Here is an 18,916-nt window from a genome sequence, read left to right as displayed (position 1 = left end):
ATTAACCACGAGCAATGCAATGTTAATTTCATTCAATCAGAGTTGCTTAAAAATTGGCCATCATTGCCACTGAATGTCTAAGGTTTTTTGCTTTGTCTTTTTTTCAATTTCAGGGTGCGAGTTCGCTACCAGAAGAGACAGAAGCTCCAGTTTGAAACAAAGCTCGGAATGAACTCTCCATTCTGATCAGTGACATTTGGGATTTAAAACCAGTTGTACTACTCAAAATCATGTAAAGCCAAAGAAGGGCACTGACCCCTTTTTAATAACGCAACTATCAGTTGAACGACATCTCTTTGTTGTCTTTTTTTCACTTTTGCTGAGGACCCGTGCAGCATAACAGGTTTGTCATCAGATTTGAATTGTTCTTAAAAACTTAAAGACATTGTCTTTTGTGGTGGACTTGAACATTCCAATGTGGTCCCTTTTTTCCGAGTCACTTGTTGTCCTGAGGAATTCTGAGACAACACAGGGCTATTATTGATTGCCCATCACATTGTTGGATATCAGTTTGATCATTCCCAAATGTCTTATAATCAGACACAAATTACAGTAGGGATGAAATGCAATGATTATTAAAGCTACGAGCAAACATGAACGTCATCTAAATCAGGGGTCGGAAGCTTTTTTTGAATCTCAGTGCTACTTCTGCGGTACTGATTAATGTGATGGTCTACTGGTTTGATAACACACTTCTGAACTTCTTTATTCCTGTGGGCAAGTGGGGGATTTATTTGGGGGGTTTTCAAAACTAATCTAAAGAATGATAGAGTAGAGTTGTTGATGCATCCTAAGTGCTGATTATTGTGTGATGTGGTCTGGAATGTGGTCGTACTTCAACTCTGTACTTATTGGATCATGGGGAAATGATCCCAAGGCATTGGCCAGGTCCATCCAGACTAATGTCAGATTGCCTTTCCTCAACGAAGCTTCGTGAATCAACTGAATCAGGACCGCTGGATGTCTGGGATCCCCCGATTTTAGAGATATCCGTTTCCAATCATGTATACAGTCATCCGATTTGCCAGCACTGAGAAAAAGATTTTTACATTCACCGCTGAGTATAGAGAGAGTTTGAAACTGACGTGTTTGCTGAGGCAACCTCTTTTTGCATTTGAAGAAATGCTGTGTCCTATACTATAATCATGGTACTTTTGGTCTGTCACCACATGTAAAAAGTTCAACACATTCTCAAGGTCACCTTGTTGATCTCATTACCTCTAAAGGTGTTGACATTTCATCTAAATAATTTCTGTGTGTTTTTTACATGACAGATCTCAGGCAACCAGTGTGTTTATTAAAAAATATATGTGTAAACGACAGCACAAGCAATTTGTGTTTATGAAAATCACGGCTGTGGCTCTAACTGTGAATGCACGCAGTCTGTTAATGAACTTGTGGATAAATTCACCTGGAAAAGCTCAAATGTCCTGGATGCTGGTATTCCTATTGAAATCAAGACCGTTTCTTGTCAACCTAAAACACCTTTGAGGTCCACTACCAACATATTGACTTAAAATCAAAGTTCAGAAAAGAATAGCATGAGGAGAGAAAAACTAAACTCCTAATTTGACCTGTACTGACAATGTTGTTTTTATTTTAACAAAGCGTTTGTAAACGCTAAACAATGCTTTTCTGAAATCACTATTAAGAACCGAAACAACACATGCACTCTATTTGCTGTGGTCGACAAGCTTACAAATCCCCCCCAAAAATACCACCAGAACCCATCTCAACAGGTAAATGTAATGAATTAGCCTGCTTCTTTTGTGAAAAAGCAGAATTCATCAAGTTAAACATCAATGTGAACCAGCAAAATTACAAAATGATACAACACTAAAAATAACCCATGAATAATGTCATTACCATGATAGAATTTGCTACAGAGGATCAAAAAATGTCAACAGATTTGGTTCAATAGTTGAAACCATCACCGACTTGACGTCACTGACGTGACTCAATACCATCTGATTTTTTTTCAAAACAATTGTGAAATCTGTTCAAACCATATTGCAGCAAATAATTAACTGCTCTCTTCAGTCCGGCAAGTTTTCCTCAACCTCTGAAAGTACCTGCCGTCAAACCCCTTCAATAAAATACGCCGGCTATTTCTTTGTTGGCAAATTATATACAGTATACAGTGCTGTTCAAAATAATAGCAGTGCGATGTGACTAACCAGAATATCCCTGGTTTTCAGTATATTTTTTTTGTTACATGCCAGACAAGTTACCAGTAGGCGCGGTAGATTCTCAGAAAACAAACAAGACCCAGCATTCATAATAGGCACGCTCCAAAGGCTGTGCAATTGGGCAAATAGTTCAAAGGGGTGTGTTCAAAAAAATAGCATGTCTGCTGTTGACTGTACAAACTCAAAACTATTTTGTATTTCCCAAAAAAATGTTTCAGCAATCCTAATATTTAGTTGCATGACCACAGTTTTTTATAACTGCTTCACATCTGTGTGGCATAGAGTCAACCTTTCAGTTGTTATTTCTGTCACGTTTCGGTTTTGCGGTCTGGCCAGCAGGTGGCATGAGCGGACTTTCTGGCACACCTGCTGCCAATCTGTAATCATTAGACTCAACATTTAAGGACTCCTCCGCCATTCACCTGTTGTGGGAGTATTGTCTATTGCATTGCTGTTTTCGCTGTTCTTTGACTTATTGGCTTTTGACCTCGTCGTGATTTCGCGTTATAGTTCTCGGTACCCATTTTTGAGTAAGTACTATTTTGTTTTGATTATCTGGCTTTTGTGCGTGTACTGGTGTTACATTGTTTTTCGTTCGTATTTTGCAGTCTTTATTTTTCTTCCTTGCTCTTTTGTGCAAGCGCTTTTTGTTACTCGTTTGGATTTGCCTCCTGGTCCTTATTGTGGACCAGCCCTTTATGTTCTCGCCTTATTTCGGTTCCGATTGAGACATTAAATTGTCTTTTTTCCTACGGAGACCTTGTTTTTGTCTACGTTTTTTTTGATCCCCCAAACGCGGTTTATCCGCGGCATAGCAATATCACTCCATGATTGCTTAACAACATTCCACAATTCATTTACATTTCTTGGTTTTGCTTCACAAACAGCATTTTTTATATCACCCCACAAGTTCTCGTTTGGATTGAGATCTGGGTATTGGGCTGGCCACTCCATAACATTAATTTTATTGGTTTTTGAACCAAGACTTTGCTCGTCCACTGGTGTGTTTGTGGTCATTGTCTTGTTGAAACACCCATTTCAAGGGCATGTCCTCTTCAGCAGAAGGCAACATAACCTCTTCAAGTATCTTGACATACACAAACTTATCCATGATCCCTGGTATGCGATAAATGGGCCCAACACCAGAGTAGGAGAAACATGATACTTGCACCACCATGCTGCACTGTCTTCAATGTGTACTGAGGTTTGAATTCAGAGTTTGGGGGTCGTCTCACACACGGTCTGTGGCTCCTGGACCCAAAAAGGACCATTTTACTTTCATCGGTCCACAAAATGTTCCTTGGTTTTTCTTTAGGCCAGTTCACGTGTTCTTTGGCGAATTGTAATCTCCTCAGCACATGCCTTTTTTGTAACAGAGGGACTTTGCGTGGAATTCTTGAAAATCAATTTGCTTCACCCAGACGTCTTCTAATTGTCACAGCACTTACAGGTAACTGCAGACTGTGTTTGATCATCCTGGAGCTGATCATTGGCTGAGCCTTTGCCATTCTGGTTATTCTCCGGTCCATTTTAACCCTGGAGAACCCAAGTCCCCTTTTCTTCTTTGAAAAATGATGAATTATACATTCAATGTCTGCTATATGTTCACTGAACACCAAAATATACTGTATGTTTTTTCAAATATTTAATGCTTTAATCCTAATTTACGATTAGGTCCAAATTTGACCCTTTGGGATTTAAGGGTAGCATTTGAGTAGCATAATTTATAGGGGCCAAATTTGACCCTGTGGGGGCTCCAGGGTTTAATAGTTGTTTTCTGTTTTCTTCCACGTGTCTCTGGTTTTTCCCCTCATTTTAAGGAATTGGAGATCATTTTAGCTGAACAGCTAACAATTTTTTGTACCTCTTTATAGGTTCTTCCCTCTCCAATCAACTTTTTAATCAAAGAACGCCGTTCTTCGGAGCAGTGTGAAAATGAGTCCCCATTTTCCTCAAATGCATGTTCAACCTTTGCTGGCTTCATCATCCTTAAAAAGGCACCACCTGATTCACACCTGTTTTTGTTTTTTTTCTTCCCCAAAATTGATGAACTCAGAGATTGGTTGCCACACTGCTATTTTTTTGAACACACCGCTTTGAACTATTTGCCCAATTGCACAGCCTTCGGAGCATGCCTATTATGAATGCTGTTTCTTGTTTGTTATCTGAGAATCTACTGCACCTACTGGTAACTTGTCTGGCATGTAACAATAAGAAATATACTGAAAACCAGGGATATTCTGGTTAGTCACATTGCACTGCTATTATTTTGAACAGCACTGTATAACATATAATAATAATAATAATACATCACATTTGTAAGCGCCTTTCACAACACTCAAGGACACTTTACAGCCAAGACCAATAGTAAAACACAGATAAAATAATAAATAAAGAAAGAAAGATTTAAGGCGGGTAGGCAAGTCTGAATAGGTGGGTTTTGAGCTGGGTTGATATGTTAGGACTGAACCCCCTAAGCCAATTAATCACCAAGACAGGCTATGGATACCACCTCAGAAATTGAGCTGCAATCAGTCACCTCCACTACATGGATGACATAAAGCTGTATGCTAAGAGCGAAAGGCACATAGATTCCCTGATCCACACGACCAAGGATCTACAGCAGCGACATCGGGATGTCATTCGGGCTTGAGAAATGTAGTCGGATGGTGACTAAGACTGGAAAGGTAGTCCGCACTGAAGGGGTCTCACTCCCCGAAGGAACAATAGCAGACATTGAGGACAGCTACAAGTACCTTGGTATACCACAAGCCAATGGCAACCTCGAACTGGCAACAAGGAAAGCGGCTATGGCCAAATACCTCCAGCGAGTGAGGCAAGTCCTAAGAAGCCAGCTCAGTGGCAAGAATGAGACCCGGGCAATAAACAGCTATGCCCTGCCAGTGATCAGATACCCTGCAGGAATAATAAGGTGGCCAAAGGAAGAGATTCAGACCACGGACGTTAAGACCCGAAAGCTCCTAACCATGCATGGAGGGTTCCATCCCAAATCCAGCACCCTGAGACTGTACGCAAGCCGAAAGGAAGGAGGCGGGGACTAGTGAGTGTGAGAGCCACTGTCCAGGATGAAACATCCAAGCTCCATGAATACATCAAGGAGAAGGCTCCAACGGATGACGTACTCAGAGAATGTCTCAGACAATGGGGAACAGAGGATGAGCCGCTGGAAGAGGGACCATCATGGGAGGACAAGCCCCTACACGGGATGTACCACCGGACCATAACTGAAGTGGCTGATCTCAAGAAGTCCTATTAGTGGATAGAGAGGGCTGGCCTGAAGGATAGCACAGAGGCACTCATCCTGGCTTCTCAGTAGCAGGCCCTGAGCACCAGAGCCATTGAGTCCCAGATATACCACACCAGACAAGACCCAAGGTGTAGGTTGTGCAAAGAGGCACCTGAGACAATCCAACACATAACTGCAGGGTGTAAGACGCTGGCAGGGAAAGCCTACATGGAATGCCATAACCAGGTGTCTGGCATAGTCTACCGAAACATCTGTTCGGAGTATGGACTGGAAACCCCAAGGTCAAAATGGGAAACACCTCCGAAGGTGGTGGAGAATGACAGAGCAAAGATCCTGTGGGACTTCCAGATCCAGACTGACAAGATGGTAATGGCGAACCAACCAGATATCGTGATCATAGATAAAGGGCAGAGGAAAGCCGTTGTAGTGGATGTAGCGCTCCCAAGTGATGGAAACATCAGAAAGAAGGAACACGAGAAACTGGAGAAATACCAAGAGCCTGGAAGGTAAAGGTGACAGTTGTGCCTGTGGTGGTCGGAGCACTCGGGGCAGTCTCTGATGGGGGGGCCGGTGTCAGTTTGTAACAGAAAAAGTGTGACGATCGTAGGGGAGCTTAAAAAATTTAGTGTTTTCCAGAAAGCCACACATAACCAAATAACCCTTTCCAGGTTCTCTACAGAAAAAAAGTCAGGAAACAAATAATAACACTATTAATGAAATAAATAATAACTAAATAACCCTCTCTGAGTTCTTCACAGAAAAAACAGGAAATAAATGGACAGCAGAAAAAATCCGCTCTAGAGCCTCTTCAATGTCATAATGCACACTCATGGCGTCAGCACAGAGAGAATTCGGAGTCCTGTCATCTGTAGCACCTTTATAGCCCCTTGGAATCCACAAAAAAAGAGTTCTGCCATCTACGAGAACGCCGCCTATCTTGTCTTGTTTATGTCTGCTACTGTCTTGTTCACGTGTTCTACTAATTGAACTGAGACACAACTAAAACACTGAAACATTCTATGGTGTGTAAATAACTTTGTGACCTTGATTTCAACCCTATTTGCGTCATGGGTCATTTTGACCCGAAGACCACCTTTATACTTTTTTTTGTACAGCTTCCATGGAAATGTGAATAAAAACATTTCAATTGTTCTGTAGTTGGGGCCAGTCTAGGAAAAGTCATAAGATTTCAAGTTAAAAAAAATTATCATTTAGGGGATTTTTGGGGCGTTTTGGGGCCCGCGGGCCGTAGTTTGGGGACCACTGCTTTACAACCAAAACAAGAACAATAAAACCACAGATAAAATTATAAATAAAACCCTTGTCGTGTCCTCGTCCTTCTCCATCCTGACCCCAAAAAACAGTTCATTGTGGAAGTGGATGCCTCCGACACCGGGGTGGGGGCTGTGCTCTCTCAACGGTCGGAGACTGACCAAAAGGTTCACCCCTGTGCGTTCTACTCCCGCCGATTCCTTCCTGCTGAGGTGAACTACGACATTGGGGACCGTGAGTTGCTGGCAGTGTTTGCTGCTTTGGGGGAGTGGCGCCACTGGCTGGAGGGAGCAGAGCAGCCATTTACCATCTGGACGGACCATAAGAACCTGACATTTATCCAGGCTACCAAGCGCTTCAACGGTCGACAAGCGCGGTGGGCCAACTTCCTCAGTCGGTTCGACTTTACACTTACCTTTCGTCCTGGTTCTCGCAACTCTAAGGCAGACGCCCTTTCCTGACAACACCCACAGGAGCCTGCTACAGAGGAACCCCTCCCTATCCTCCCTGAGACAAGGGTGATAGGCACGGTAACTATGCACCTGGAGGCTGCTGTCAAGCGTGCTTTACGCTCTCATCCTGCTCCAAGCGACGCCCCTCCTCGCCGTCTGTATGTTCCGAACATTGTTCGCTCTCGGGTACTCCAGTGGGGCCATGCTAGCTGGTTTGCTTGCCACCCAGGTGTCCATCGTACCTACACCTTCCTGGCTCTGGGGTTTTGGTGGCCCACCATGAGGAGAGACGTTAAGAGATTTGTCACGGCCGGCACTGTCTGCGCTCGCAGCAAGGCTTCCCACCAGGCACCTGCAGGCCTGCTGCAGCCACTTCCTAGGCCCAGTCGGCCCAGGTCCCATGTGGCAGTGGACTTTGTGTCTGGACTTCCCCCTTCTGAAGGTAACACTATGATCCTAACGGTGGTGGACTGTTTCAGCAAGGGAGTTCACCTGGTGGCCCTGCCTAAACTACCGTCGGCCTCCGAGACTGCGGAGCTCCTCATGGCCCATGTGTTCCGCCTGCATGGTCTTCCCAAGGATGTTGTCTCGGATCGAGGACCCCAATTCGTCTCCCGTGTATGGCAGGCCTTTTTCCAAGGGGTTTGGCGCTTCTGTTAGTCTCTCCTCAGGATATCATCCCCAGACTAACGGACAGACTGAGAGGATGAACCAGAGCGTGGCGTCTGCCCTTGGTTGTGTGGCCGCGAATAAGTCTGCCTCCTGGAGCCGGTTTCTTCCCTGGGTTGAATATGCTATCAACTCCCTGGTCTGCTCCACCACCGGCTTCTCACCCCTTCGAGGTATCTCTGGGGTACCAGCCACCCATCTTCTCTGCACAGGAGTCTGAAGTGGCAGTTCCATCAGTGCAGAACCACCTAGATTGCTGTCGTCACGTCTGGGAGGTCACCCGATCCGCTCTGCTCCGTGCGACGGAACCTGCCAGTCGTGGTGCCAACCGTCGTCGTCGTTCAGCACCGGCTTACCGACCTGGGCAGAAGGTGTGGCTGTAATCCAAGGATCTTCCTCTTCAGTCGGGTGACAAGAAACTCAACCCCCGGTTTGTTGGACCCTATATAATCCAGAAGGTGCTCGGTCCTGCAGCAGTGTGTCTGAAGCTCCCCCACTCTATCAAGATCCATCCTGTTTTTCATGTGTCTTGGGTTAAACCTGTGTCTGTCGACCCCCTGTTGCCTCAGACCCCGGCCCCGCCTCCCTCCGTGTTTGTGGACGGGCACCCCCAGTGGACGGTCCGTGGCGATCCTGCTAGATGTCCGGGGCCGGGGGCGCGGTTTCCAGTATCTGGTTGACTGGGAGGGCTACGGCATAGAGGATCGGAGCTGGGTCTCTTCCCGGCTCATTATGGACCATGCCCTGATCACTGAGTTTCATCGCGCCCATCCCGGCAGGCCTGGCAGTTCGCTGGGTGGCTCCCATAGGGGAGGGGGTACTGTTAGGGAGGGGCCAGCCAGACAGCCTCCTCAGCCAGGGTGCTCTGCACATCACACCTGAGACTCATCAGATCATCACCCACGTGTTGCCTATCTGCTCGTTTGGACTGGTACAAAATTGACTCACAGACCATTCCCCAGTGCAAGTTCGTGCCGTCACCACACCAGTGGACTCTGTTGCCGTCTCCTGCAGCTTCTTGTTCCTTGTGCGGACATTTCCTTGTGGACTCCTCATGCTTCTCCCTGAGTGATTTTGTGAAGACTTTTAAATAAACTACAGCAAGTGTTGGCTTCCACGATACCTGCCTGTTGTCATGCTATTGGGGTCACATCCAAACCCTAACATATCCTGCTGTTTGGAGTTGGCAGTTTTCCGATGTATGGCAAAATTCATACAATGGGGCAGCTTCATTGGAAGGGAATAAGCTTCCCGTCATTCTGGACTTTTCTTAAGTGGGGCGGATGATCAATACTCAAAGTCATGCATTCACCGAACTCAATCGCAAAGTGGATATGGTTTTGGGAGCTTCTTCTCAAAATGCAGGCCGGCTTTGAAAAATTGATTGAGGATTCAGAAAACCTTTATTCGTCTTACAATCCAGAAATGCAGTATTTTCACGACTATAAGGCGCCATTAAAAGTCTTAAATTTTCTCCAAAATAAACAGGACGCCTTATGATGCGGAGCGTCTTCTTGTGTATGCGCTGAGTTCCAAAACCTGACTGACAGCCGACACGCTGTTTATATAGAGAAAAGGCGGAAGTAACTGTGGACAGACATGCGGGAAAGAAGTCGGCCAATCAGGGAAGGGTGGACGTGTATATATACATATATGGAGAGAGAGAGAGAGAGAGAGAGAGAGAGAGAGAGGAGAGAGAGAAGGCAGACATGAGAGAGGAAAGGCATGCGGGATAGAAATCCGCCAATGAGTGAAGGGTGGGCGTGTAAGTGGACGCTAAAGGGACGCCGCAAGCAGGTACCAACACCTGTATAGAGTGTGGCAATGTGCATTGTTGCAAAACAACTTCGGTTTTGGTTTCTAAGAACCCCCGATAATAAATTCTACAAAGAGACACGCCTACGAAGCTCATTTCAAACTTCAAGCCATCGGTTATGCTTTTGGCCTGTGTGCCCATCTCACAGCAGCAGTGAAAAACCAAGTCAAGCAAATCAACTCTGAGCTTGCCGTTATTCCCGGAGGCTTGACTAAAGAATTCCAACCGCTGGACATCGGCATCAACCGGGCGTTCAAAGTAAAGTTGCGAATGGCATGGGAACAATGTATGATCGATGGCAAACACAACTTTACAAAGAGTGAGAGGCAGCGCTGGGCGAGACAGCTGGAAAATAGACAGGACCTTTTTTGACCCTTTAGGACAGACTTTGGACACCCCTGCCTTAAGGGGAATGGTTGGAGTCTGTTGTTCCCCCTGTTGTCTTCCTTTCATATCGAAGATAAACACTCTCTGTTGGTCATTGTTTTTGTTTGTTTCTCTGGGCGGTTTGGAACTAGGAAGGTAAATTCCTTGTGTTTTACATACTTGTCCAATAAATCTGATTTTGATTCTTAAAGGGGAAGTCAGCCCAAAAATATTCTTTACAATATTAAGAGAAGATATCCTTTATTTGTTCCACACTGGGGAAATCTACAGTCTACAGCAGCAAGATTGTGGGTAGAAAGAAGAAAAAAAAACAAACAAACACCATTCAATTAAGTGCAATATAAATACAAATATGGATAAGATTGCAGTGCTATTTACAATTTTTTTTCATGTCATTTAATTTTTTTTTTCTTTTCAGCAGCCTGACAGCAGTCGGTACGAACGAGCGGCAGTATCTCTCCTTCTTGCAGCGCGGGTGTAGCAGTCTCTGGCTGAAGGAGCTACCTAGTGCTGTCAGGGCGAGCTGGAGGAGGTGGGGGGGATTGTCCATCATAGCTTTTAGCATCCTCCTGTTGCCCACCTCCTCCAGAGTGTCGAGGGAGCAGCCCAGGACAGAACTGGCTTTCCTGACCAGTCGCTCCAGTCTCTTTCTGTCCCGGGCCGAGATGCTGCCTGACCAGCAGACAATGCCATAATGGATGGCCGAGGCCACCACCGAGTTATAGAAAGTCTTAAGGAGCGACCCCTGGACCCCAAAAGACCTCAGTTTCCTGAGTAGGAAGAGTCTGCTCTGTCCTTTCCTAATCAGGGTGTCCGTGTTAGCAAACCAGTCCAGTTTGTTGTTTAGAAGAACACCTAGGTACTTGTAGGAGGGTCACCCTCTCTATGTCCATACCCTGGATGTTCATCGGTGCTGGTGAGGACAGTTTCCTGCAGAAATCCACAACCAACTCCTTAGTTTTCTTGGGGTTGATTTGGAGCTGATTCTGCTGGCACCAGTCCACAAAGTCCTTCGTCAGTCCCTTGTACTCCAGATCGGCCCCCTCTGTAATGAGGCCAACAATCGCAGAGTCATCAGAGAACTTCTGAAGGTGGCAGTTTGGAGTGGCGTGTCTGAATTCCGAGGTGTAGAGGATGAACAGGAATGGAGCCAGAACAGTCCCCTGCGGCGCTCCAATGCTGCAGAGAAGCCTCTCCGACTAACAGCTCTGCACCCTCACGTATGGCAGCCGGAAATCAAAGAACATGATTCTCACAGTGCTCCCAGCCTTCTCCAGGTGTGACGGCACTGAGTGGAGGAGGTAGATAATAGCGTCTTCCACGCCGATGCCAGGCTGATAGGCAAACTGCAGCGGGTCCAGTGACAAGCTCACCGGCGGTCGAAGTTCCATGCACCCCTACCAGTCTAAATATGGAATTATGATTTATACTGCATTTTTCTAATATAAGTTGAGCAATAAAATCCACCTTTTTTAGTCTACGTTAGGGGGCAGCCATTTTGCCTCTTGCTGTCAACTAAAAATTATATCGCAGTTGCTTAGAGACAACCAGTCATGGCACAGCTTCAGAAAACAGGTGAGGCATGAAAGACTTGGGGTGCTGTTAGAGTCTTGATATGACTTTCAACAGTCATATCAAATGCATCCCTAAAACAGCCTTTTACCAAAAGATATCAAGACTGACGGGTTTCTAGCAGACCAGGAGGAAACTAATCCATGCTTTTATCTCCAGTAGACTTAATTATTGTAAGTCTTTTTACTTGACTCTCGCAAAAGAACATCAAACAGCTGCAGCTCATTCAGAATGTTGCAGCTTGGGTTCTGACCACAACAAAGAGATCAGAACAGATTACTCCAATCCATCTTAAAACGTTTTTACTGGTTCCCAATTAACAATAGAGTAGATTTTAAAATGCTGCGACTGGTCTACAAATCACTGACTGGTTTGGGTCCTGAATACATTAAAGAAATGCCGTTTGAATAGAAACGTACAGTAGCATGGCTCCGGGATCTGCCAAGTTGGGTCAACTCATGGAATCCAGAGTTCAAAGCAAACATGGTGAAGCTGCATTATGCTGTTATGCTGCTCACAGAATTAGGGCATCTCCAAGTGTAAATGGTTTTAAATCCATATTTAAAACGAACCCCATTCCTTTGATTAAAGTACTGTAAACAATTAAAAATCAGGTTTTCTTTTTGTTATTTTAGAACCCTACAGTTTTTGTTTTAATTTTTCTAAACTCATGTTTTCTCTGCTTTGCCTGTAAATGTTGTTAACTGCTGTGTTTGTAAATGCTTCAAGGGATTCATTTCCCTTCTGTATGGAATGTGCTACATAAAAAACGACTGCCTTTTGGGACAAAGCATTCCTCCGCTCTCTGCCACTTTGATGGTCCAATGCCATTTTTCCAGATCCTGTGAATCAGTTTCCGTAGTCACTTGAGAAGCTTTGGGCATTTTTATGGACCTTATGGGGTGAGTCGCTTTGGCCTGGGGCTGAAGCAGCCGGTGCTTTTTTTAACCACTCCCTGTACTTGCTTCCAAATTTGTTCATTTTTGGCATGTGTGGTCGTGGATGATTCTACTCTGCCAATTTCTGGATTATTGCCCAGGGGTGGACTGTTGTGAAGGTCACTGTGTATTGCCCTGCGAATGTCCCCATATTGTCCTTTGGGGCTGCTCAGATTCCAAATTTTGCTTAACCCACAAAATTCCTTGTATGGATCTTTGGGTTCTCTTTCTCCTTCCTCAGTTTACTTGTCCTTTCGGCCCTTTTTACCTGAGTGATTCGCTCTCAGAGCCTACTTGTGTGATCTTTTAGCCTTTCTCTGTCCTCAGGGATGCCTGCTTTGGTTCTTGATTTCCTTCCTCAGGTTCTGGATCTCCCTGTTTCACCTATTTGGTTGTTTTGTTGCTTTAGTGGTTACCTTCCTCTTCACTGCCCCAAATCATGATTTCCCTATATTTTACGTGATTTCGGTGAGAGAATTAATCTTTTGCTCCACTGTTCCTGTTAGCATAAATTCAAGGACTCCGCTGAAGTCTTCATCAAATTTCACCCACTCCTTTGTGTCACACATTTTTGGCCAATTGATACTCGTCTTTGGTCAACAGTTCATTCATTATCTGTGGGAGTGAAATGTGGGTAACGCAGGTGCAGAGAAAACTCCAGTACTGTGGAGTGCTTCCTGAGTAGGACCTTCGTGCGTCTCACCAGGCTCTAGGTCTGTACGCTTCCCTTTTCACATGGACTGATATATGTTGAGGCCCCTAAAAAAAATTTCAGATCATGCCGCAGGAGCACCTAACCCAGGGGTGGGCAAACTACGGCCCGTTGGTCTTTTTAGTCCGGCCCGCCGAAGGTTGGTACACAATTAAGGTTCGATGTAAATGATTGCATTCATTTAATTTGGATTTGTAATGAGAGGCATTTCAACAGCAGGTGTCGCAGTTACTTGAAGTTGCAGAGCACAGCGAGGGAGGTGGAGATGACACGGAAGCCCGCAGTAGCGCCAACTCAAGCAACTCCTGCTCGATACGACGGAATAAGTGTGTCCGGCTGTCCGCGCCGCTAAGAGAAAGTGAAATGTATCTGATTAAACGAAGCAGGTTTCAGAGTACGAAACATTCATGAGACGTTTGGAGTTGGAAAGTCTCAAATCTACGAGACTTTGAAAAACGACAAAGCGATTCTTGCTCAATCCGATTCTCGCTATTTCCATGCTCAGAGTAAATTGTGTGCGGCTCGACGGACAGTCGAGTAAATACACGTTTCCTGGTATGGCTTGACTGTTATCGTGCTAAAATCTTTCCACAAACTGGACCGCTAATAAGAGAGAAAGCGAATTCCATAACACTAACTATGGGCATCGAAGACTTTGAAGCGTCCCGTGGCTGGCATCAAAAATCCATTGCACGACATCAGCTGAGCAACGCTGTCTTGTGTGGTGATCGAGGAGAGGTCAAGTTCGAGACAGTGAGTGAGTGGAAAGAAACCACCAGGTCTTTTACTCGTGTCATTTTGTAGTAAATACTGTAGTCCTAACTTTGTTATATTTTGTCACCTACCTGTACTGTATTGTCAGGTTTATCCAATTTGACACTCAGGAATAAAACACAAGGAGGAGACTCAATTGTGGTACCAGTAGGGAACGAGGAGAAGCGTTCGGTTTCAGTTCTCGGCACGTCACCCTAACGATCTCCCCTTTCACCTCCTCATTTATTGGGAAATCTACTACATAGGTGTGTCCAACCTAAAGGGTGGGGGCTGTTGAACACACACTGAACCTGTTTGACTATGTGAGTGTAAATTGCGTACATGTGTGCAATTGTTACAAAGACATCACGTTGCAGCTGGTGTTGATGGCTCATCTCATGAATGACATTGGGGGCGTGGCCTCACCGGAGTCCAAGACTGGCAGAGCTGCAACTCAGCGTGTCAACAGACTGATTTCGTGCTCGAGGATAATATTGTCTTGTCTCGTTTTTTTAATTTGCTATGTAGTGGGCCTCATACTGTGTGTGCTCTTGAATTTATTTCATCAGATACTACATCTTGATTTCGCCTCCTCATTTATTCTTCAGTTATGTTGACAGTGCAGCTCAGACTTCAATAAGGAGGCCAGCGACAGCTGATGCTGCTCACCAGTGTGGGGCAAGCTTCTTGGCAAATTCGCAGGCTACGCTAGAATAAAATGGTGCAAGTCATAAAACTACAGTGAATTATAAACGCATGTACTGTCCACGTGAATCCCTCAGGATTTGTTACGGACTGACTATGACTTACCTACATTCAATGTTATGGTCACCCCTGTTGTGATCATATGACCAAGAGCCCATCGAATTTACTGGAAGAAATTTGCAGGGAAATACGTTTCAAAGTTTAAAACGCTGTCTCAGGCGGCACAATGGCCTCACAGTACAAAGGTACAGAGTTAGATTCCAGCTCCGGCCTTTTTGTAAGTACAGTGGTTTCTGATTTTAATTAAAACAAAACTACGTAATTCTCTTCCAAAAAAAAAAAAATCCCACTTACAGGTTTCCACCGTCAATCAGATCCTGACACACATTAGTTACTTCCTTAAAAAGAACCTCCTGAGATCTGTTGTGAAGCTGCAAACTCTACAGGCTTCGCAATGTAAAATAAATGGACACAAAAAATGTATTTTATCTCATCTTTTTGAGGTAGTGACACAATTTGGGTTGCAAAACATCAAAGCCAAACTTGAGTCTCCACAGTCAGTATGGTATCGCTTCCAAAAAATAATCTCCAGTTTCCTGACACACATCAGTTGGTCCCATAACAAAAACCTGAAGTGAAACTTAACAAGAGCACAATTGGAATCCTTATGGAGCTGAGGTGGTATTTTGGTCATTTTCCCAGCCTGAATGGCTGAGTGACCATGCCCAAGCGTTCTTGAGCAAAATACCAAAGCCCCAACTTGGTCCTGATGCTGATGAGAATTGTTAAAGTCCTTTCAAAAGCATGATACAAGCAAAATCCACGCACAAATAAAATGCATTGTCAGTGTCCCCATTATCTGCTCGTTCCAACTGCATATATGGGAAAATTTACCAGTTGCGACACTCAAACTAGTTTCACATCAGCGGTCCGCCTCTTCGCAGCGTCATCCCTCAGGGCAACGTTCCTTGTCCACTAGAATTTCATGTCATCCATATCGACTGGACACCCTTCTCCAAGTGTCTGTGATATCTTAAAGCATGTTATTTGCATCAAAAAAGCTCGGTAAATGTTTCATGTTGCCATTAGCACTTGAGGCAATGAAAGGAAGATTCGTGGCAGAAGCAAGCAGGTGAATCTTTCCGCAAAAAAACAGAGTGGAGAAAGAGAAACAAGTATTCACGGACAATGATGTCAATACAAGAGGTGGAAAATACAAGCTACCGTATATACCGGTACCTGTATTTAGATCATCCTGTTTTCCACTGTCATGCTATTCCGCCCCCGAAGACAATCTTCTTAAGCCAGTTACAACTTTGAATGAAGAGTCAGCAAGTGATCTCATACCTGAAGAAATTTCATCAAAAGTTGATCAGACATTGCTCTGTTGCGATGGCGGCAGCTGCAGAATTAACGGGTACAGGTTGATCATCTGTAAAATAAATCATATCACATACATATATATAAGTTTTTTACCTGTGGACTTTTTGTTTTGTTTTGTGATTATCAAATGAGTGGACATTATTTTTCAGACGACTTCCAAGTAACTTGTAAATGAAGGCTCACTAAACTTCACTCATGCTCATATCACTCATATCCTTGAGTGAATATACTTCATTATTTTCACTCAATTGTTCCTTTCACTCACTGAACATTATTCTGGGCTTTCACAACATAGAATATAATTTGAAATGGGAGATCTAACTCCCAAGTACTTACCAGATATGAAGTGAGCACTGCAAAGACGAGCATTCAGAATTTCCTCCTCCCTCCAATTTTCACGTCAAAGCTTGTAACCATAACTTTCGCCGTTTTTTTCTGAAAGGGGTGTTTACCAGCATGAATTCTAGAAAAGACTAGATCTCTTTCTTAGTGCTCTTTATATTTCTGAAAACACACGGCACAGCATAAGGATGCCACGATTTTGTTCTGTTTTCTTGCTCAACAACGCTTGGGCATGGTCTATCAGCCCTTCAGGCTGGGAAAATGACCAAAATACCACCTCCGCCCCATAAGGATTCCCCCATGATGCGCGTGCAGCCAGACTTGGTGTATGCATATATCACATGACACTGATCTATTGGCAGTGCAGCTCAGACATCAATTCGGAGGGCGATGTTGGGCAAGCTCCTTGGCAAATACAATACAGTACAATACAATACATGCTGATTTATATAGCGCTTTACAAAACAGTTAACATAAAGTAAAATAATAAACACAACAAATAACATAAAACACGGACAGTCATGCAATTCTAACCACTTTTCCATCACACGCTTTGTTGTTTGAAGCTGTTTGAGATGAAAGAGGAGAGAATCAAAGTGTCCTTTAACCAGTGGATCAGAGATGTGGCAGGTTAAGCTACAATAAAATGATGAAAGTAGCTAAACTACATTTGTACAATCCAAATGCATAGTACTAGCCACATTAATCTCACAGGCATGCTGGAGCCTATTCCAGCCATCTTTGGGCCGTTGGCGGGTAACACCCTGAACTGGTTGCCAACTAATCGCAGGGCACACACAGACGAACAATCATCCACACTCACACTTTAGACCAGAGGTCCCCAAACTTTTTCCTGTGAGGGCCACATAACTTTTCCCTTCTATGATGGGGGGCCGGTGTCAGTTTGTAACATCAACGATCGTAGGGGAGCTTAAAAAATTTATTGTTTCCCAGAAAGCCACACATAACCAAATAACCCTTTCGTGGTTCTTTACAGGAAAAAAAGTCAGGAAACAAATACCGGTAATAACACTATTAATGAAATAAATAATAACTAAATAACCCTCTCTGAGTTCTTCACAGAAAAAACAGGAAATAAATAATAACTAAACAACTCTCTCTTTATATTCATTCATTCATCTTCCGTACCGGTCGATCCTCACTAGGGTCGCGGGGGGTGCTGGAGACCATCCCAGCCGTCTCCGGGCAGTAGGCGGGGGACACCCTGAATCGGTTGCCAGCCAATCGCAGGGCACACATAGACGAACAACCATCCACGCTCACGCTCACACCTAGGGACAATTTAGAGTGTTCAATCAGCCTGCCATGCATATTTTTGGAATGTGGGAGGAAACCGGAGCACCCGGAGAAAACCCACGCAGGCCCGGGGAGAACATGCAAACTCCACACAGGGAGGCCGGAGCTGGAATCGAACCCAGTACCTCTGCACTGTGAAGCCGACGTGCTAACCACTAGACTACCGGGCCGCCCCTGTCTCTTTATAGCCCCTTGAAATCCACAAAAAAGAGTTCTGCCATCTACGAGAACGCCACCTATCTTGTCTTGTTTATGTCTGCTACCGTCTTGTTCACGTGTTCTACTAATTGATCTGAGACACAACTAAAACACTGAAACATTCAATGTTGAGTAAATAACTTTGTGACCTTGATTTCAACCCTATTTGCGTCATGGGTCATCTTGCCCCGAAGACCACCTTTGTACTTTTTTTTTTGTACAGCTTCCATGGAAATGTGAATAAAAACATTTCAATTTTTCTGCAGTTGGGGACAATCTAGGAAAAGTAATAAAATTTCAAGTTAAAAAATTATCATTTAGGGTTTTTTGGGGGCGTTTTTAACACAGTGATGGGTCATTTTGACCCGAGGACAACAGGAGGGTTAGAGGGCCGGGTTAAATGTGCCCGCGGGCCGTAGTTTGGGGACCACTGCTTTAGACTCTAAAGTGTCCCTCGGTTGGGGAATGTGGGAGGAAGCGGAGTACCTGGAGAAAACCCACGCAGGCCCGGGGAGAACATGAAGAGCTCCACACAGGGAGGCAGAGCCGGAATCGAATCCATGACCTCTGCACTGTGAGTTTGACGCGCTAACCACTGGGCCGCCTGTGGACAAAATATTGCAAACTCAGTGATTGAATGAATGAAAGTGTAGCGAGGCTCAAGTCATTATTTTGTGCGTGTTGAGTTAATCTGCTGCTCTAAATGAATATTTTACATGTTTTGTTCGACTTTTTTAAAATTCATTGTGGAAATGGCTCATGTTTATGTTAGCATGCTTTCGATTGAAAGATGGTACATTTGCTCACATACATGACAATCAGCCCCATTTTGCTGTCAGTCTACAGGGAATAAACTGCTGTCATTACAACTTTGGTCAGCTTCTGTGATTTTATTTCTGTGAAGAAATCACTGATGTCACACATATGTACATTGGCCCGATGT

General features: G+C 44.5%; 2 protein-coding genes and 1 long non-coding RNA gene across 4 annotated transcripts in view; 2 read left to right on the top strand and 1 right to left on the bottom strand.

The window, feature by feature from the left end:
* The window catches only part of LOC127604117 (transmembrane protein 94-like), a 119,823-nt gene extending 118,397 nt beyond the window's left edge, over positions 1-1,426 (top strand). For both annotated transcript variants that reach the window (XM_052071019.1, XM_052071018.1), the window contains exon 32: positions 114-1,426. In XM_052071019.1, coding sequence (XP_051926979.1) covers positions 114-186 — 73 coding nt within the window. In that variant the 3' untranslated portion in view covers positions 187-1,426. The remainder of the gene's footprint in view (positions 1-113) is intronic.
* LOC127604129 (uncharacterized) overlaps positions 1-15,018 on the top strand; it is an 83,288-nt gene extending 68,270 nt beyond the window's left edge. The window contains 1 exon segment of the mRNA XM_052071049.1: positions 14,138-15,018. The gene's annotated coding sequence lies outside the window, so the exon portion shown is untranslated.
* LOC127604364 (uncharacterized) lies at positions 6,017-18,116 on the bottom strand. Its single transcript, XR_007963298.1, has 2 exons — positions 18,012-18,116; positions 6,017-6,069 (listed from the first exon to the last, which is right to left on the bottom strand). It is a non-coding gene; the product is annotated as an uncharacterized LOC127604364 (long non-coding RNA).
* Between the last annotated feature and the right edge of the window lie 800 nt (positions 18,117-18,916).

The sequence above is a fragment of the Hippocampus zosterae genome, chromosome 7 (genome assembly GCF_025434085.1).
Source record: "Hippocampus zosterae strain Florida chromosome 7, ASM2543408v3, whole genome shotgun sequence".
In the NCBI taxonomy this organism is placed as follows: domain Eukaryota; kingdom Metazoa; phylum Chordata; class Actinopteri; order Syngnathiformes; family Syngnathidae; genus Hippocampus; species Hippocampus zosterae.
The sequence above is the reverse complement of the archived record's forward strand: the minus strand, read 5'-3'. Positions and strand labels throughout refer to the sequence as shown.